The 22,321-nt window shown below is 39.2% G+C and overlaps 1 protein-coding gene across 9 annotated transcripts in view; it reads left to right on the top strand.

Moving 5' to 3' along the window:
• The window catches only part of APBB2 (amyloid beta precursor protein binding family B member 2), a 252,123-nt gene that overhangs the window by 132,851 nt on the left and 96,951 nt on the right, over nt 1–22,321 (top strand). For 6 of the 9 annotated variants that reach the window (XM_075194935.1, XM_075194953.1, XM_075194917.1 and 3 more), the window contains 3 exons: nt 7,829–8,037; nt 21,332–21,394; nt 22,063–22,148. In XM_075194935.1, coding sequence (XP_075051036.1) covers nt 7,829–8,037; nt 21,332–21,394; nt 22,063–22,148 — 358 coding nt within the window. The remainder of the gene's footprint in view (nt 1–7,828; nt 8,038–21,331; nt 21,395–22,062; nt 22,149–22,321) is intronic. The other 3 variants (XM_075194986.1, XM_075194977.1, XM_075194960.1) reach the window with 1 other exon arrangement.

Below are 22,321 nucleotides of genomic sequence, written 5' to 3'. Positions count from 1 at the left end.
AGAATGTGTGTGTAACAGCTGGTGATCACATCCACTCTAGAATGTTTGTGTAACAGCTGGTGATCACATCCACTCTAGAATGTTTGCGTAACAGCTGGTGATCACATCCACTCTAGAATGTGTGTGTAACAGCTGGTGATCACATCCACTCTAGAATGTGTGTGTAACAGCTGGTGATCACATCCACTCTAGAATGTTTGTGTAACAGCTGGTGATCACATCCACTCTAGAATGTGTGTGTAACAGCTGGTGATCACATCCACTCTAGAATGTGTGTGTAACAGCTGGTGATCACATCCACTCTAGAATGTGTGTGTAACAGCTGGTGATCACATCCCATCAGAAAGACAGATGTCCTAGGGTCATCTAGGATGGATAAAGCATGTACAGTCTGGATTTGTGGTAAGGTTACATAGGCACGATCCTGGGGTGGTAACATTGTAGGGTAAGCAGTCTTACTTATAAACATTATCAGCATCCTTGAATTTTTTTTTAACCTGTAAAATGTCTTCAGTAATAAATGGAAAAGTACCAACTTCGTATCATCAGAATATTTTAATTTGGATTTCCAAAGTTATGAACCCCAAAAAACTTTCCATTTTAGACATAAAATAATGAGGACCAATTTTTGTATACTGTATTGTTCTATTCACCGGAAATGTGGCTCTTTTTTTACAAAGTGTGAAAATAAAGAAATTTACAAAAATAAATAAATCTTTTCCTCTTTAAATTACATGTAGTAATGTCAAAGACAAAATATAAAATATGAAAGTAATTAAAGACACCGTCCCTTAATATTTGGTTGCATATGCTTTGGCAGCAATGACTGCCCCCAAACGTTTTCTGAAGGCATCTATAAGCTTTTTGCACCGTTCTGCTGGTAGTTTCTCCCATTCTTCCATTGCAATTTGTTGATGCAGGATTCCTTTTCCCAATGGCAGATTGCAGCTCTCGCCAAAGATTTTCAATTGGATTGCGGTCTGGATTTATTGCTGCCCAGTTTAAAACAGTCCATTTTTCCCATTTCAATAACTCTTTTATGCTTTTGGACGTGTGTGTTGGGTCTTTATCGTGGACCCATGTTCTTTGACCCAAACCTAGTTTTCTTACACTGGGTAGCACATGTCGATCCAAAATACCATAATAATCCTGTGATTTCATGATTCCTTCACTATGGTCATGGCCTCCAGTACCAGAGGCAGCAAAGCAGCCCCAGAACATTATGGATCCTCCATCATGTTTAACCGTAGGTAGGGTGTTCTTCTCCTTAAAAAGCTTAATTTTGTCACCTCTAAACAAATCGCTGCTCTGCAGCCCACAGAGCTCTATTTTGGCTTCATCTGTCCACAGTACATTTGCCCAGAAGGATTGTGGTTTGTCTAGGTACGTTTTGGCAAAGAACAGTCGTTACTTTTAGCCCTTCTTGGTTTAGTGTGTGGCGTATGGGACGGGTTAATACCATAATTTCAGATTGCTCCAGGTCACCCATTCAGCTCTCTGGATGTTTTACGTGGTGTTTTGTTTTTCCACCGTTCGTACCAATCTTTGAAGACTTCTCTCATCAATTTTCCTCTTTCCTCCACGTTCGGGGAGGTTCTTCACAGTTCCATGAGTAGCAAAGTTCTTAATAACATTGCACACTGTTGAAACTGGGATGCCAAGGGTTTTGGAGATGACCTTGCACCCTTTAGAGGTCTTGTGTTTGGTTATCATAGCACTTCCCATGTTGTCAGACAGCTCTCTTGTTTTCACCATGGTAACAGGGACTATAAAGTGGCCTTTTTAAACATTACAGCTACAATTCATTGGTTACTTTAAGTAATGTGATCACTGACAATTTATCACAGGTGATTCTAATTTATCACATTTGAGTCTAATCTAGCTCTTTTTACAAATTCATTTGAATTGCTCAAAAGGGAGCCAGAAATTGTCATCGCAATCTTCAATTTTTATAGCTTATCCTGCTATTGCTTTTTAAAATTATTATTTAATCTTTAGCTATTCTATGCCAAACATGAATGTCTATAGACCAAAGCTGCTTCACTACATTTCTGTTTTTCAAGAGATATTGTACATGATGTACTTAAGATTCAGGGGTGCCAATAATGCTGATCACAACAGTATGCCAGCATCACAATAGTCAGCCTTGTTAGTTATGTATAGAATACACTTGCTATTTAGTACATTTCTTCATTTCTTTAATGTAGGTGACACTTAGGGGTATATTTATCAAGCTGGGATTTTCTGGCTAGTTTGAAAAGTGGAGATGTTGCCTATAGCAACCAATCAGATTCTAATAGGCAACATCTCCACTTTTCAAACTAGCCAGAGAATCCCAGCTTGATAAATATACACCTTAGAGTAAGTTGAGGTCATGGAGAACTATGGTAATGGAGATGAGGAGGTAGGGCAGCAAAACCTGCCTAGGGAACCCCAAAAATGAAATCCATCCCTGCATAAAGAACAGATGTTGAGATTATTCGCTTCTACATTATTATATTTTGGAACATTCAAATGACGTGTATAACTGTATCGGAAAGGGTAATGCAGACCGACCTCAAGCACTAGCTACACCTATTCCCATTGTGGATTAACTCTATTAACACTGATTAAAGCAGTATTTAGTTTGCTCACATTTATATATTTTGCTAATAAACAAATACTATAACCAAGGCAGTATGTTCCACAAGCATCAGTCTTTTTGCATACCTCCAACTGTCCTAATTTAGACGGGACAGTCCTGATTTGAGGACTCTTTCCTGTTCTCCCATTTGGGACAACTTTGTCCCGATCAGGCCATAAAGTTTGGAAGAAGATACCGTTTACTGCTGCTATATATAGCTCTGGTATGTGCATCATTCAAAGGGTGATTTTAGGAGAGGGAGTGGGAGGCAGACAACCCCCGGGTGGCTGTGGACATTCGCCATGATGCGTGACCACGCCGATTATCATGTGCACGTTGCCCCATTCCCCAAGAAATACTGGGAGGTATGTAATTAATTACTCACACAAACATTACTCTGGATCATTGAACTAAATCAGCCAGTATTCGCCAACTTTCTATTAGAAAGCCTGGTTGGGAATGTCACATGGAATTTGTTTAGATTGTCTTTATTATTTTTTTAAGTACTGTTTAGTTAAGATTAAGATTTTTCCACACTGCTTTCCATACATGCAAAAAAATGCCCAAAAACTGCAAAAGCACCATTGTCAATATCTAGCATTAAAATGCTGTACACGTCTTTGACGTGAAAGTTAAAATGAATTTTTTTGCAAAGTAATTTTTGAAATTATCAATATACAATCCTACCCTGCTGCACTCACTTTACAGACAATCTAATAAGTGCAAAGAGAAAGTATTTCTCCAGGGAATTCTCACAGTGGGAAACTAAAACATTGAATATATTAAAAAATACTATTGCTCACTGTCTACTTGACTGATTGGGATATTTTTCATTTTCTTCTCAGTTCCACTTATTGTTATTAGATTATTCTCTGCTCAATACCTACAATAATATTTTTTACTGCAGTACCTTCAGCACAGCTAGATTGATTTAATGGAAATTGGGTATTTCATTAGAAAGCATCTGTAGATGCACCCGTCCTGGGAGCCTGCAGCAATCCAGAAGTGGTTGTGAATAGGTTTATTGTAAACGTTGTTCCAATTTCAAAGGACTTTGTGATCGGGCCAATTGCCTGGCTTTCTTCTCCCAGCATAACATGGTTTCCTATTTTATATGTATGACATTTCCATTCACTTTTTTTCAAGCAAATGTACATAGCCCTGGTTAATGTATTAACACAAAGGAGAGAAGAAATAGGTACCTTGTAGGAATATGTTTCCAGTATATTCCTAAAACAGGTGGATACATGAAGATAATCATTAAAGATTATAGTCTATTACTTGACACTGTAGGTAAATAAGATGGTAAATATGTGTCCATTTATAATATAATAGCATAAGTATATACTATGCATATTCCTTATGGTTATAGTGTACATAATTGGTTATCGGTATGTAGGTTATTCATATAACCATTGGCCAAGGGGATAATAGCACACATAAGGGCCTTTAAACACTGCCGCCAGCAGTTTTTTTTTACCAAAGCAATAGACACAGTGAGGGAAGGAATATACTACAACATTTAGCAATGAATAGATAACCTCACAGCTATCTAAACTATTTATTCCAATGTAAACCGTAGTTTAACATGTACCAAACATTTATACGTACTTGCCTACTCTCCCGAAATTTCCGGGAAGCTCTCGAATTTCGGGGAGTCCTCCCGGACTCCTGGAAGAGTAGACAAACCTCCCGGACCCTGTAAAATGCTGAAATTCACGGCATTGAATCGCGGGGGTGGGGCTTAATCACGTCATTAAGCCCCACCTCCCGTTATTCAATACTGTGAATTTTGTATTTTATGGTAGGGGCGGGGCTATAGTGACATAATGACATCGTCACGTTCCCTCCTACCCTCTGTCACATGATCTGTACTCCGATCTCCCAGAGTACACATTTAAAAAGTTGGCAAATATGCATTTATAGGAAATACCATTCATTCCTCACCTGGTCTGCAGCTTCCAAGTGGGTTACGTACCCCCCAACTGTTACATATACCCATGGACTCTTATCCCTACCTTCTTCATCCCCGCAGTCAGTCTCCTACCCTCTGCTGCATACATTGGATTACTGAGCTATATGGCTCCTGACCTTGACAACATGCCCTATTTTATCTTTATCGCTGCACCTGCCCAACCACCATATAACAATACTGAAAATGTCCAGACTACCAGCAATCACTTTTCCAGGCAATGTTATCTTCCAAACCAAGGGGAATATTTAAGAAATCACGGTAGTGCACTATCGTGCACTTACCGTGGAAATCAGGTCCCGATGTGCCCTCCGCAAATTTATTAAAGGTGCATCGCAGCAGATATCATGGATATCTGCTGCTTTGCACTCCTGATCGTTTTTGCGAGAAGTCACCATTCAAAAGTATGGTTACTGCTCTGGCCGCAATCTAACAAGTCCCGAAAAAAAATATTTTTCGGGAACTTGCCATGTTAATGTACGCCAGCTGGAACTGCTGTTTCTGTGATCTGTTGTTCATAAATTTGAGAAATAGTTCAATCCTTATATATGCGATAAGGATTGATAACTATTTCTCACTTTTGCCGAACATTGATAAATGTGCCCCCATGTCACTACATCTTAGTTGCCGTTCCCACTATTTAAGAACAGAAACCTCACAACCGAGGCTAAGCTGTTGACACATCTCGTGGACCACCTTGCTGAAGATAGGATAATGAAGGCCCATCATCATGTATTAACAGAATCAGTTACCTGAGGGGTGATCAACAGAAATTAAACTGGAAATTGTCATCACTGCTCTGAAACCTGATCATTCTGCCCCTCTCAATATCTTTTGGACCTTTTATGTCACTTAATATATTAGGTAATGCATGTCTGCTTTTATTATATTTACTGTACAATTATGTGTGTCAGTGCAATGTAATAATCTGGATGCATGAACAGTTTGATATACATGGTGCTTTACACATGGGCCTTTATTAAATACACATTCCGGGAGACTCCCAGATACCGGGTAGGTCTTCCAGACTGTGGGAAGAGCAGGCCATTCTCCCGCATTTCTGTCCACTTCCTAGTGAAATGGGAGCCTCCAAAATGCGTTTCATGGTGAATTGCATCATTTTTGGCCCGGTCCCTGTGACAAAATTAAGCTTTTACATCGTGGGGCGGGGCCAAAATGACGCTATTTGTCGCAACGCTCCCCCCTACTTCCTCACAATTCACTTCCCCTCTGGGATCTCCCAGTGGGAACGAGAAAAAAGTGGGTAAGTACACTCATGTTTCGGGGAGCACTGTGTCAATAGGTGTGAGATACTTGTACCAGATCACTGTTGCGCACAGTGGGAAGATATTTTGACTAGTTTTTTTTGCTCTAAGTCCTCAATAATATAGATGATCTCTTTCTCAGTATGGAAATAAAGACTACAAAGTATATCGTATAAAGTTCTTTGGACGTTTAAAAGTCATTGATTATAAAATATGTTGATTTGGAATGTAATCGGTAGATTCTGCACTAACTTTGAATGTCAAAATGGAATTTGGTAATGAATCATTCATCAGTCCTGAAGTCAAGGTTGTTCAGTATTCTCGTTGCTGGTGTTCATCGGGCTTCGATTGAACGTCTGGATGTCTCACTCACTGCTGCCCAGATTACTGATAATTTATAATACAATGGCTTTGTTTTAGCATTAACCCTGCTTAATTTTCTGCAGTGAAAAGTAATGAATAGTGGAAGAAGAAAACAATGATTTACTCTTCAGGCCTTATTGTGGGATCTGAAATCTTGTTTAATTGCAGCATGTGCTTATTATATTGTCAGGCTGAGAGTGTGAACTGCGCTATGTGCAGGGATGAATGCATTACATTGCTGGCATAGATCATATCCAGCTGTACGGATGACAGCTCAAGGGGAAAGCATCCTAATGCAGTGGGAGCTTGTAAGGTGTCTAACCTCAAACTTCTCCCTAGGATCTCAAACAAAACCATCAATTAGTGCAAATCAAAAGGCAATCATTTATCTTGCCTCAAAATAGACAACACTTGAAATTCACTTGAAGGTCAAAAAGTTATTTCAGCTTTCTATGTTTTTAGCAGCAATGTTTAAATGGCTGCACATTTGCTTATGTATAAATGGATGGTATACCTAGCTAGCAATGGTAGTGCTAGATTCTTAATACATACAGAGTCTCTGAACACCTACCAGTTAATTAGTTTGCTTATATGCTTCATTACAAATTCATAAGTAGAGCATTCATTTTCAAATTATTTTATTCATCATTCAAAACATCCAATGACCATTTTGTGCCAGTCTCAAGGGTTTAAACGGGAATCTCACCTGACCAAATATAAGTAAATCCATTTTAAATCCACTGTTTGTTACACAGCTGTATGGTTTCTTCTATATTCACCTTGTTACCTGTCTGCACGGATGGTCAGTGATAGCAGCTATTATATTCTGGACAGGTGTCAAATATTTATCAGTTGTCATGCGTGTTTCTCCAGGACAGTGTTGGCAGAGGAACTATTATGGGTTAAAGGCACTCTAATCCAATTTTTGTTAAGCTTTTCAATATTATTAATAGAGTTATAAATAAATATATTTATACATTTGCACAGAAAGACTTTCCATACAGTCTGTCATAGTGCCTGTTACAATGAGCAGCCCATCTGAAGCACCACTGTTGTTCTGTGTGATAAAAAAATCTTGTATCCAACTTTGTCTAAAGCACGCCCCTTCTCAGATGTAGCTAGCAGTACTTTACTTTCTCATTAGACATTTGTTTAGAGGGTGGGAGGGTGAATATGGACTTCTGAGGACAACTCATGGGGGCCTTAACTAAAATTACTTAGAAGCGTTTTCTACTATGATGGATCACATTTCAGAATCACTTGTTTGGGAAGATATGATCAATTTCAATTGGATTGGATTGGATGACCAACAGAGTCGGACTATGGGCGGGGCTACTGGGGCGTTAGCTCAACAAACTTAAAAATGTCTTGTTCCCTATGGGCGTTTGGCTGCACGGACCAGTGAGTTACTGCAAGCCCTCTGGTGTGTGTGACTGTGCGGACGATAGGAAACCACAATCAGAAAAACTTCTTGCGCATCCCTTCGTTAGACTGCACGCAGTACCCCACAAATCTTAACCTGGCCATGAATTAAGGATGTATGCATTTGCATGTATACGCTACTGTGTACACTGTAATAACTGTGTTTCTCTCCACATTTTACAGCTGACATATGGAGTGACCATTCATTTCAAACAGATCCAGATCTACCGCCAGGCTGGAAGAAAATTAATGATTTTGCAGGAATTTACTACTGGCACATTCCAACTGGAGCAACTCAGTGGGAGCGTCCTGTGTCTGCACCAATAGATCTGCCTGGATCACGGAAGGGATCCCTTAGCTCTGCCACATCATCTCCTACTCCAGAGAATGAGGTAAAACACAACAGATACCACATCCATTCTATTCCAAAATCTTTATTGCTGCTTGTTGAATATTTCATTACTAACTTAATAAGGGAGGAGCAGAACGCAAGTCCACTAAATTCTAGTGTTTCCAGGCAACCTTTTATTAATCTAAAGGAAGACAAATATCTCCAGAAGGCATCCCAGCTTCCTTCTCTGGTAATTGTCCGCTCTTTTTGTCAGTGTTACAATGGAGCCTGTCATGTGTTTCTAGTGTGAATGTATGGATCCTACTATAAGGATTTTCCATGAAATATATTTATTTTTGTGAAGTAACAATATATTTGTCGCATTTCTGGTGGTGCTAACATAGAATATCTTCTAGGGAATGTCTGGATTTTAAGAGCTGTTGGTTATAAAGAATCATAAAGTCAAAGGACCAAGGGCTGCTGTGTCAGAGTAGGATTTATATTGGAGGGTACTGTGTTTATACATTGTGGTACATTGTGAATCACCACAGTGGCTGACACATGGGGATCCTCTCTTTTTTTTAATGACATTAAATGTGTGAGCTGCTGCTTTTTACTTAAACATTACAGTAAAAATACATAAAAAAAAACACTACACTGTTAGTTACATACTGATTTCTAGCTTGTTCTTTTTCTATAGATAGGATTCATATAATACTGTGTAATGTACGGCAGCTGGTGAATTTGGTTAAAGTTCCTAATTCCTGTAAATTGTCATTTTTTTATAGTAAAACTGAGGGACATGCCACAATTCAGTCCGAAAATAATAAATATTTTAGTCTTTCTGTTGGAAGGTATTCAGTATGTTTACTTTTAGCTCTATGGTTAATAACATAAAGCAAGGCCTCCTCTACACTATAGTGTTTATTTCCATAAGATTCCTTGGTTTCAATACAGAAACATTTTGTTTCATTAGTAAACTGTAATGTAAGATATATGGTCTTGAACTTGGAGCAATCTGTGTAATGTGTAGTGAGAACTTGTACACCTGTGTAAATATTAACTATGCCGTACCCATAGTAGCAGCGGTGTTACAGCCCTTGCAGGGAAACCAATGTTTTCCTCAGTGAATACTCTCTTAACTTTCTTTTACTTGAAAGCCTGTACAGTCGAACAAAACCCACTTCTGCCACCATTATCCCAACTTATTTTTCATTGGCTGTATGCAGTGTTCAATTATGATGTCCATCAAACATCAATTACTTACTTCAGCCAAGGATGCTGCAACTGGAATATAACTAGGGGAAATAGGTGCAGACCAGTGTCTACAGGGTGAAAGGACTTTGCAGGTTTTTCATAACACATGCATTTGCCAACAAAACTTTTCAACAAAACCATTGGAGGAGATTCAATTCTGAGAGAAGTACCTGGCTCATGTATTATGCATACTGAATGCCACCAGATCAACTCAATTCCACTCATTTATGCTCGCACTGCTTGGAAGCCACATTTCAAGCTCTATGTTGTCTCTGCTGACATCATCTTGTTGATTCAGAGCAATTGCATTAGCACCAATAGTATCGCACTACATCCTCATACATCACCGACCTCATTTTCCATCCTATCTGCACATTGGGCCCTCTACTGTAGAGGCCCAATAGAAAAAATGATTCCAACAGCGCAGTGCAGGCAGTCCTGTGGGTTGACACCTATAATTCAGAAGAGGTGGTGGGCAATGTTTCAAAATATACTATAAAGATGGGGTTAACCTTCAAACCCTTCTTACCCAGTAGTTGCCAGACCTGGGCAAGGGTTGCCCCAAATGCTTCCCTACACATTAAGGCTCTAACATCCACGCTCACTCTCTCCTGACCTACAGAATGGTCCATCCTCTTTTCCAGTCCCACTTTCTGCTGTCAGCCATGACAGAAGGGAACCGGTTATGGTAGCGGGAGAAGATGAGAGCTCTCAGTGAACAGGATATTCATTGACAGAATCGGCAGCGGCTCGTGATGTCACCACACCCGTGACGCACGGCAAATATCATGGCTTGTAATCTTGTTTCTGTCTTTTTATATTATCTTTTCTATCTCTCTCACTATCGTTCTGTCTCTCTCTTGTAGCCCCTGCTGTTTTCACAGGATTATAGCAAAATATAGTATCACATCTATTTATCAATAGTGTAACGCAGGGGATATCAGAGATATCTCCCGTGTTCAGTACAAATTAGTTTGCAACATCCTTCCCCATAGCGCCCTTTGCATATGTCTTTCTGTTTCCCTGTTATGTCTCTTTCTATTTCTCTCTCATAATTCAAAAAAACATCCAGGGACACATTGCTGCTGAGTAAGTGAATCTCTAAGAACGTCACAAGCAGATACTGTGTAGATGGATCTTCATGTTCTGCAATTCCCTCATGATACATTTATTCAGCTTTATTATATTATAGGGTTTTTTTTGCATTTTTAATACTCAACTATAATTATTTTTTATCATACATAGCCCATATAATGAGCATACATAATAACAATCACATTCAGTATGCAGAATAAAAGAAATCTATCTATTTATTGATCTGTGTTATCTTTTTCTCTCTGTCTTACTCGTTCTATCTCTCCTTATTTCTTCTTCTCTTAAATCTTTCTTTTCTCTTTTTTTATCTCTTTCATTTTTCTTAAGGACTTGTGGTGGGGATTCATTTTGCAAATACCCAGAGGGTGCGTTATCCCCACCACTGGTAACGGTTATATAGTTATGGAGCAGTAGTGGCAACCAGCAGTTCACCGGGGTCTGTACTGGTTTGGGATTTGAGCAGGTGATTTTTGTAGCAAATCATTACTAATGGGTCGTAGTCCTTTCAGGCATCACATCACAGTCATGTCAGATCAGACTAATCCTTGACTGTGGACTATTATTATTAACTTTTATTTATATTACGCCAGCATAGTCCACAGCTCTTTATGATTGGGAACAAACACAACAATAAAACAAGACTGGTACTAAATAGACAAATATGGTCCTGATCGCAATCTATCGGAAAATAAGAATTTTATACATCATCATCATCATCACCATTTATTTATATAGTGCCACTGATTCCGCAGCGCTGTACAGAGAACTCATTCACATCAGTCCCTGCCCCATTGGAGCTTACAGTCTAAATTCCCTAACCTACACAACCAGAGAGAGAGAGAGAGAGAGGCTAGGGTCAATTTTGATAGCAGACAATTAACCTACCAGTATGTTTTTGGAGTGTGGGAGGAAACTGGAGCACCTGGAGGAAACCCACGCAAACACGGGGAGAACATACAAACTCCACACAGATAAGGTCATGGTCAGGAATTGAACTCATGACCCCAGTGCTGTGAAGCAGAAGTGCTAACCATTTAGCCACATAAGGTTAAACACCAAAGATTGCATATTGGTGCAGTTAAATTGCAATGGGGATTATTACGAATGGTGTAATAAGTATTATCATACCACACACACTTGAGAAAGAGGCTTGGAGTGTATAGTTGAAAACTGCCACACACCTAAGCTGTTTGCATTTAACACTTTGTGGATACAATAAAAGCTGCTGTAGTCCACTTATTCCACATACAGTATGACATTGACAATGCTCACTGGACTGGTGAGCTCTATATTAACGAGTCACGCTAATTACCTGCTAAATGTAGACAAACGTTTATGCACTTATTATCTTACTAGCTGTTACTTTGTGCTCTCATTGTGGATTGTTTGTCTGAGTTCTGCTTTCTGACCATTACCCCCTGTCTCTGAGCTCCTCACTGTTCAACCTGTGAAGCCTAATGAAGGACAAGCAGAGCTTGAAATTGAAACCATTGATCTCTATGGGAAATGGAGGGTGAAGAGAGAGATCCTTGGTTGCACGACTTTTTTCCACCCATGGCCCACATTGTGCATTTTATAGGACATGGATACACTGTCTACTACGGGGATCAATGATTTTGATTTTAAGCCCTGTCTGGTCTCAGATGTTGGCAGCGACACCTATAGCCAGTAAATCTGAGGTTTAACGGTGACAGGGTCTTACCATTTACCACTAGCCGGCAACCCTCTGTTGTTGAATTTCCTTCTTAAAGTTGTCAGATAAAAAGTAATTTTACTTTAATTTCACATTTATTTAGACGGATGTGATTTGACAGGAGCCCTTAAGGGATGCTCTCTATCTCCAATGTGCAAACAAGTTGCATCAAATATTTACTTGTACCGACTCCAGATAAAGGTTTCTCTGACTGCCTGTCCATCTTTCATTTCCTCTTGATACAAGTCTTTCCTTCAGTTGTCTGTGTAAAGCCAGGAAAGTGATACGGCATGAAATAAACATTATATCCTCCTGAGTGTGAATATTTAAGTGCAGCAAGCAATACATTATTCTTGTATGAAACAGACATGCAAATTTTGGAGTCATAAATATTTTACTCGCTTTGAGGCATCAGATTGAATATTTAAAATAAATGCGGATTGAAGTTATCCTCTGTCATGCATGAAAACAAACGGAGGGGGGGCATAATAAATATTTAGAACATTTCATGGAGATTAAAAGGCTACATCATTGCTTTCACAGTAATCAGTACTGAGGAGAAGCCTCATCTGACTGGGTAGAATTATTTCAGTATACATAAAATAATAAGGTAAATGGTTCAATTGTTCACATGGATCACTGCATGTAAATAACCTCACCATTGTGTCTGTAAAACAGTTTGGGTTTAATCATTTTAAGTTTTCTGAGCTGCATCCTTGCAGAAGAGATAGTTACACTTTGTATACTTGTACACTTTACCAAGCAGTCCGTGAAATCATGTTACATCTCTAAGGCTGGGTACAGACTGCAGAGAATTTCTCCCGATACGATACAGTTAACGATTTTATCATCGACTGAATGTCCCGATCAGCAGCCGATTCATGTGTACACACTAAACCTGTTTTATACGATTTACCTTCAGATCTGTGCTCTTTATCTGTCATAACCATCCGCTGCACACTCTATAGAGGCCTATGGACACTGCCGGTCCTGCAGAATTGGAACAACATCGATTTTTAGTCCGATTTAAAATCAAATGAAGCAATACGATCGTCCATCTTTGGGCGTACACCACGCTATATTGGTCCTGTCGTTTATCCCGTGATTGGCCCGATAATCAGACGAAAAAAACTCTACAGTGTACCCAGCCTAACACAGGAGGCGGCTCTCCTGCCGCACAATCTATTTTCATCACAGGTTATATTTCTAAAATATGTATGTTTTTACATTGTGTACCAGCTGTTCTTTAATTGTGAAATGCCACCTATCAACTATTATAAGTAGAAATGTTTAACCAGAAAGGCACTTAGTGAATGGCTCCCACGGGCACAAGACACATTTGAAATTTAGATAGATAGTGATAAAGTGCTGGGAATGTTCATAACATAGGGACATGAGCTCTCACAAAGCCCCAGCAGGAGAGAGCCACTTACCTGGTCAGGGTGATTGTTCATGTGCCAAGTTTGTCCCATGGAGCTTGATGACCAAACATGAATAAGTGTTGTGTCTTCCAGCACTCACGCCATGGCTGAAATATACAGGCAATAACTGATATGTTTACCTATTGTTACACAGTCACCCTCTACTGATATCCATCACCTCCGCAGTTACAGGGAATAGACAAAACACAACTAAACCTCACAAGTGTGGTAGATATGGTAGTGGCAGTGCTATTTACTAAATACTGGTCATAAATAGAAATATAATCCAACTTCAATGTCTGGTTACCTGGATCTATTTACTAGGTACATACTGTAACATTTATTAAGTAAAGTACATGGAAATTTCCAGCCATCAATGGAACTATAATTAAAGTTACTGTGTGCAGGGGAGAGCATTAAGTTAAGCACAACATGTGGTCATTAGTCTGGCCTATACTTATTTAGTAGATCTGTGGGAGGAAGGTGACCGGCATCTGACAGTGTCAGACAGGAAAGGAATGTGGCTGTTTGTTGACAATGATCACTCACAGATCTACTGCACAATTAAATGGAAATGTATCATTTTTAAATTAACTTTTGTTTTCCGTTATGTTTCTTTAAAAGACCAATAAAACACAGGAGCATAAGTTGTTCCGTAAAAGGAACCTCGTATATCGGTGTATTTGCAATCACTAACACAGTATGGACAGTATCCAGTTATACACTATAGCTGTAGAATAAATTAAGCCGTCTGGCATTATCAAGCAATAACTTCTTAAGCATCTCCCACACATGGGAGTAGGCATGTTTACAAAAGAAAATATCTAGCTTTTATAAATATTATTTTAAAATATATAATGGACAGGATTCTCAAAAGTTGTTAGACACTAAAAAAGGTGTTAAAAATGTTCTTAATACCATTAGAATCATGAAAGAAGAAATGTTAATTTGTGAGTGCTCTGTAAATAACAGGAGAGAAATATTTTTTTACATAACAAAAGACTGAAGTTTTGTTATGTAGTTAATATGTGTTTTTTATACTGGCGATAGATTTGTTTTAATAAATCTAATGCAAATATGAAAAATATTATGTTTTCACAAGTGCATAAATATAATTATGGAATAAATGTATAGCAAAAAAAGCACAAAAAATAAATGTTTGCTAAGGAGAGAATGGTATAGGTTTGCCAAATTATAAGAACAGCTTTACAGTACAATAAAAATAATTAGAATATAAGTATTAAATATTCCTCTTCTGGAGGGGCTCCTTGGTATGTATGTATGTATGTATGTATGTATGTATGTGTATATTTATATTTGTATACAATTAACAGAGGGAGAGAAATTAATTTGACACTTAAAAACTCTCTTTATTTTGATTTACCTCTTGAATACTTTTGTTATGGTTCAAGCTGCATTGATCATGCAAACTTTGTTTGTTTTTTAAATTGTCCTTTCACCATAGGAAACATTGTGTCCTATGTACAATAAAGCTGTATAATTTCATAAGAAAGTAATATATTGCTTCCTAGACCTCCCAAACTCCCCAAAGAACAGACAATTCTTCCACAAGGGCAATCACCTGCCTGCACGGTGGGCAGTTACATTCTGTGATGATGCAGAGTGCATCTTCAAGTCACTCCCAGCTCAATGAACACCCAGGGGACAGGATCAAGGAGACATTCCTGCACCTAGTCATTCTGAGCATGTGTTTTCTGTGCTATCTAAAAACCCATGAAGCCCGACTGTCACTATTGGATGCAAGCACAGATTCGGTGCAGTCCCTGTAGGAGGGCAGCTGCTGCAAAGTAAGCCAGCAGTATGAGTCACCATGACCCTGCTAGCTTGAGCTATCAGACCTGCTCGCTCAGGGGAATGTTCATGGGGCGGAGCTTATGAGGGGAGTGGTCAGTATGCTATATAATATTACACAACTCTGCTAAGCTACTGCTAATCAGGTCATGTATGAGGCATGAGTTCTGCCTCCTATACGGGCAAGGCTTGAGTTGGGATGATGACTGCGGACCTCTGTCCAGTTTCCTTGTTGAAGTACAGTGTGGCATGACATAGACCCTTTGCCCACCATAAATCGGCTTTGGTTCACCTTCACCACATGGGGTAAAGGCGCTATCAATCTAAATATGGAATACTGCATATTAAACAATGTCGATGTGTCCCAAAATTTTATTCCACAATAGTAAATGCAATGATACTTCATTGGCCATTTTTATTTGTAGCATTGTCAGTTTTGCTGTGATGGTAATGGCCTTCGCAGCTGGAATCTTATTTTTCAGACTTTAACACATAACACAATGACACTGAGCCCTGGGAGATAAGATTACAAAGTGTTAGTGTATGAGGAATGCACAGTATCCAGTTGCTGAAAGGTGACAATCTCAGATCTACTTTCTCATGTGTCATGTTCTGACATTTTGTAGTTTTAGTTGTCAGTCGGTTTTCATGAGTCCAGAGATAACAGGGAACATTCTGAAGTTGTCTGAAATGTATAAGCCGTGTATGACGTTCTTAGGTCATAAGCTGGCAGACAGCTTCTAGCATATAATCACTGCCTATGTGAGAGCTGTATGGGTGCAGTTTTCTCAATAGGAAATTACCATCCTTATTTTCTCAATCAAAAACAGCATAATTGATGTGATTGATCCAGTTAATTAATCCAGTTGTCACGATGGGGACATGGAGTCTTTTCTCTAGTGAGATTAAATGGACAGCTACCTTGTTGATGGTCTTTTATGTATTTATCTCTATCAACACAGCTTCATTTAGAAAAGATTTTCAAACTAACGATCAAAATAATTATATAACTTCTCATCATTCCAGTCCACGGATGTCACCAGTAGATCTACTGAACGTTGTTAAAAAGTAGTAAAGATTACTTACATCTATAAATTGAAAATGTAGAACATTATAGTAACTCTATCAAAGTATACACAGCGGAGATAAAAATCAATAATTTAAAGACTCAAAAGTATTCTGAAAACTACTTTTGTTTCCTAATTCATGATCTCCATTTTCCTCTACGTACCTTCTTTGTGTCATGGGTTTTGATACTAAGTAACTATGGGAGTCGCAACATTTAATGCCTCATTTAGCTTTGTAGTGTCAGCTTGTGTCCCACCATACACTAAGGCTAAGGCCCCAAATTCAAATCAAGCCTTATAGTTGTGCCCCAATTCATAGTATGCCACATAGTTGTGCCCCCAAATCATATCATGACACATAGATGTGCCCCCATATCATATGATATCATGACACATAGATGTGCCCCCATATCATATGATATCATGACACATAGATGTGCCCCCATATCATATGATATCATGACACATAGATGTGCCCCCATATCATATGATATCATGACACATAGATGTGCCCCCATATCATATGATATCATGACACATAGTTGTGCCCCCATATCATATCATGACACATAGATGTGCCCCCAAATCATATCATGACACACAGTTATGCCCCCAAATTATATCATGACACACTGATGTGCTCACAAATCATATCATGACACATAATTGTGCTCCCATATTTTAAAACATAGTTGTGCTCCCATATCATGACACATAGTTGTCCCCCCAATTCATAGTATGCTGCAGTTGTCCCCCAATTCATAGTATGCTGCAGTTGTCCCCCAATTCATAGTATGCCACACAATTGTCCCCCTTTTCATAGTATGCCACACAATTGTCCCCCTTTTCATACAATGCCACATAGTTGTCCCCCCAATTCATAGTATGCCACAGTTGCCCCCCCAGTTCATAGCATGCACATAAGCTCTGTTTCGGCTGTCATCGGCTGCTTTACTAAAGCAGCTTCAACGCTGGCGTGTCAGACAGAGGTGGTCCATGCCTGGCACGCGTTTCGGGGGTTGCCGGCCCCGGCACTACAGTGTTTTCAGACGATTATCGGGCCAATCAAATGATAAACGTATTAGTGTGTACGCTGCAACGATGAACGATTTATAGTTCCAAAATTCATCGTATTGTTTCATTTTGATTTTTAAGCCAAACTAAAAATGTCGATCAATGATAGAACGATGTTGTTTCAATTCTGCAAAGTGTATGCACTCAGGACCGGCAGTGTCCATAGATCTCTATGGAGTGTGCAGAGTCACAATCTTTTCAGCCGATGATTATGACAGATGAAGGTAAATCATGTAAAATGTGTTTAGTGTGTACACATGAATCAGCATGCTGATCGGGACTTTTATTTTATTTATTTATTTTTTTAAGTCGTTCGTAAAATCATTAAAGATATCGCATCAGGAGAAATTTTGTACAGTGTGTACCCAGACTTATGGCTCAGCTTCACTGTGTAGCAGAATTTCCCAATTATTCAGCTGGTTTTAAGCCTTCTGCTCTGTGCTTCCCTGTACTTAGTACACAAAGCAATGTCTACTTAACCTTTCCAAATGTCTATAAAACTGAACCTTTTCTGTACTTTTTTTGCTCATTTTGCTATCATTAGGTTATTAACTAAAAAAAATGTAGCTGCCATTATTCCATTTGTTTTAAATTTGCAGGTTTCTAATATTTTACACATTACGGTAGTGCCAAACTGCAGACCAGGTGCATCTTGTGCAGAATTTTTAATGGCAGCCCATTAAAAGTATTGGGTAGCACCTACAAGACCGTGTATATTGTGCTCTTTGGCGGAACACAGAGTGGGGAACACCTTGACATTAGGTTTGTTTTCACAATTATATCTCAATTAAATGAAGATCAGTATATTAATGGAACATTCTGCTCTCCCCATTAAAATAATATGGCGAGACTCGCAAAAGCTGCCACTTTGGAAAGCCATATATGGTGTCCCACTTAGGAGCAGACTTGCACAGAGGCGCATAGTCAGACATATTCTTTACAACAGAATAGTTTGCGTTCTGCACAGAAACATTTTGCTTTCTTTCAGAACTGCGCAGTAAGCCCCTTGTCTGCTCTCTGAACCCGTATTAAATCTTTAATTCCACATCATTTGTTCTGTTACGTATTATTCCCCTAACAGTGTCCTTTTCTATTCACTCTTCTTTGTCTTGTCATTCCTTCAGCACCATGTATGTTTGATAACTATTATAATTCTGCTGTGATAAAGGCTACAGCTAGGTTTGTCATCATTCCTGGAATAAAGGTTCCAGCCACTGGCAGAGCTGAACAGAGTACCCCTCTTGGATTCGGTATCAGGGCCAGGAACGTCTAGTTGGTTCCTAGGTATATAGTTACTACTCACAGCATTCATATTGAATGATCCATGCATACGCAAAAGTACCTCTGCATTCCCGAACATACAGGGCCAGTGCAGAGTGTTATTTTACAACATGGGGTGACCACGGGGTGGTGATGTCATCGCTCAACACTTTTGTGATATTTAATCACAGGAACCTCCCACATTTTCCTTGGATCTTGGGAGTACGAAGACCATTGGAAGCCTGAATTGGAGCCTGCATCACAATGCGGTTTATTCCAAAACATGGTGTAGTGTTGACATATATGCTATTTCCTGTAGCAACCAATCAGATAATATTTCTCTGTTCTATAGTACCAGATAGAAAAGGAAGGTATAGGACATGTTTGAACTAGGGGCAGCACGGTGGCTTAGTGGCCTCACAGCGCTGGGGTCATGAGTTCAATTCCCGACCATGGCCTTATCTGTGTGGAGTTTGTATGTTCTCCCCATGTTTGCGTGGGTTTTCTACGGGTGCTCCGGTTTCTTCCCACATTCCAAAAACATACTGGTAGGTTAATTGGCTGCTATCAAAATTGACCCTAGTCTCTCTCTCTCTCTGTCTGTGTGTGTGTATGTTAGGGAATGGGGCAGGGACTGATGTGAATGAGTTCTCTGTACAGCACTGCAGAATTGGTGGCGCTATATAAATAAATGGTGATGATGAACAGTGCAGTGTTTCATTAAGTAAGAGTAAAGGTCTAATCCCTAAAACCCTATATTTTGTTATATGTGACATTTTGCTATATGCATTTTATTTTGCTACATAATGACACATTCACAAAAATGCATTTGTAATGCAGGTGCTCGTTAAGACTTGAAAACCACTTTACATTTAAAATGCGTTGTTCTTAATGTGTTACAGTGCAATGTGTAACAAGGTGTGCTGAACAATACCTCAGTAGAACACACATGCTTTTTTTAGATGCGTGTTTGGTATGTTTTGTTGAAACATGAAATGCATTGGTGTGTACGATCCTCCAACATAATAATATTTATTAGTACGATACACATGAACAGGAATGTTTTGGAAGCTAGATTAGATAGGGCGGGGAGGTATGTCTGCGACTCTCCTGCCTAATCTTGAAAATTTTGTTGCTTTATTCAATTGTCCTGTTAGGTATTTCCAGAAATTCACAAAAATGTACTTAGATGAGAAATGGTGTTTATAACATTACTATTTAGTGGAAACTAGTTAGCGCCTTATTGAAAATATCTGGTTTAATTTTTAGCTCTTTACAGTCAAAATAACAAAGTTGATCATAGAATTGGGCGTGGCTAAAATCACCTTCATATTCAACGCCATCATTTCTAAGTATGGTGTTAAATTATGCAAATGTTATGTAGTGTTTGTGAATTAAACTAGAACAGAAATGTATCATGGTTTTACGGAATCCGGTCTTACATGTGTCCCATGGTTCTTGAGTGACATATGCTGCCATCTTACTGAGGCTCTATTCTCATGTATTAGATGGCCATGCTTGTGTTATTATTTCCAAGGGTGACGTTCTACGTGTAACAATGAAGTTTGAACTCCATGTAACTCATGGAGCTCTGCGTTGTGGGCTTTAGCCTAAGGGATGCAGCTGATACCACGTCTCTGCACCCAAACGGACATAAAAATAAGTCAGTGATTTATGGTCTGTATTGTAGAAACAGAGCCTGGAGCTACTCCTTCACCGCTCCGTAGAACAGGTCGCTTTCAGATTAATGGCCAGAATATTTCTCACTTTATAGGAGAGGTAAAGCATTTATGATGCTGTTTTTTCTCTCTCCCTCCTCCTCTTTGCATAAACAGCAATAAGAATTTACTCCATAAACAAAATATATAGCTCCCATTCAAGTAACAGGAAGAATTGGAGACTAATGACGGATTGGTGGCATCCATGTATTTAAATGGAACCTATCACGAAACCTTAAAATAAATATATTGTGTTTTTTCTATTTGAACCACCTCCTCTACAGCTGGCAGGGAGGACTGGCAAGGGGGCAACTGCATGTTATCTAATTATCTCCGCATCACTGAATGCAGCAGCTCTGTAGCTCTGTGACTGTTCACATGGTGACATGGAACCATCTGAATAGTCATAGATCAGATTTCACTAGAAGAATGCAGAAGATAAAATAGCAAAAATGACTACTGCCTCCTGGAGGACATGGTGCAGAACCATCATGGCTAGCTGCCTCAGCTCTCGTCCCATAATAGCTTCTTATTATAATCATGTAGAAGCTGCTGCAGCCAGACGTGCTGGTTACCTCTGCTTGCCTCCCAGCCCTTACCTGGCATCTGTTGGAGCCAGGCATTGGAGGACTTTGAAGGGCATGTCCTGAGCAAATTGACAGGCCAAGTGATACCTGCAATAGAAGCACCAGGCACCAACACTGCAGAGCAGGATGCAGGGGAGGTAGAATAAAGAGATGTATCCTTGCAATACATTTACAGTGACGATCTATTAAACAATGCCTGCAACATATTTCAGTCAATGTGTCGTACAGTGTCATGATAATTCCCCATTACATTGCTATTGATCCTATATCCACCATGTGAAAATGTGCTAACAACATTGTCTTGTGTTTTGTTCCCCCCTCCTCTCCTTTTTATCAATGTGCATCTTCCTTGTGCATAATTGTGTACCTAGAAACAGCCATGGAGTGATTTTGCTGTTCTGAATGGGGGAAAGATAAATGTTGACATTTGGAAGGCAAGTATCTGGTCAGAGCTATTTCAACGTGTAACCTCTATTGTTTGCATGGCAGTGGCTGCTTCCTTCACAATGACCATTCATAAAGCAGGCAGACAAGAACTAAGCAGGAGCAGCGTGCTGTCTTCCGCCATGCGGCAGTTCTTACTATGAAGATCACATGGTACATCTTCCTGTCACATGCTTGGCCCAGACCAGGAGATGATCACATGACCACCAGCATTAAGTGCATGAACCAAATTCCTATGTATGCTTCTTTTGCTTGGGGAAGGGGGGGAAACATGCTATCCCATAATAACAGTGTTACTATTGCAAGGGCTTCTGTGGAGTATATACATCAAATAGACATATTTACTTTACCCAAGATAAATATCACTTCCCACAGCTTTATTCCGCTGGGTCAGTTTTATCAAGGATAGATTTATCACAGCATGATGAAGTAACCACATTGAAAATACATACACGCATTGATCTTTATCTCATGTGCGGCAAATACGGCTTTTTGATGAATATACTATATTGTCTCTTCATTCATTCAGCACATGGCGATTGTATAGTACCACTTGCTGCCAAATAAGGATCACTGTCTTAACCTTCCTCTTTTCTTCACAGTATTATTACGTAATTGATGACTGTTGCATTGTAATATGAAATCTGTTTATCTGTAGGACTTGCACGAAGCCACGGTAAACCCTGACCCAAGTCTGAAGGAGTTTGAAGGAGCTACCTTACGCTACGCCTCTTTAAAACTAAGGCAAGGAAATGCAATGTTCTATCACAAACTGCTTACAGATTTCAGCAATGCCACATTATTTACTTGTAAAGATGTTTTCTTACCTTCAGTAGACTTTAATTTATTGGTTTGTACAAGACATACTACAACTTCTACTAAGTACACAATGCAAAATTGTCAGCCATGTCTTTGTA

This window comes from Mixophyes fleayi, chromosome 1 (assembly GCF_038048845.1).
Source record: "Mixophyes fleayi isolate aMixFle1 chromosome 1, aMixFle1.hap1, whole genome shotgun sequence".
Classification (NCBI taxonomy): Eukaryota; Metazoa; Chordata; class Amphibia; order Anura; family Limnodynastidae; genus Mixophyes; species Mixophyes fleayi.
This window is presented reverse-complemented; position numbering and strand designations above follow the sequence as displayed.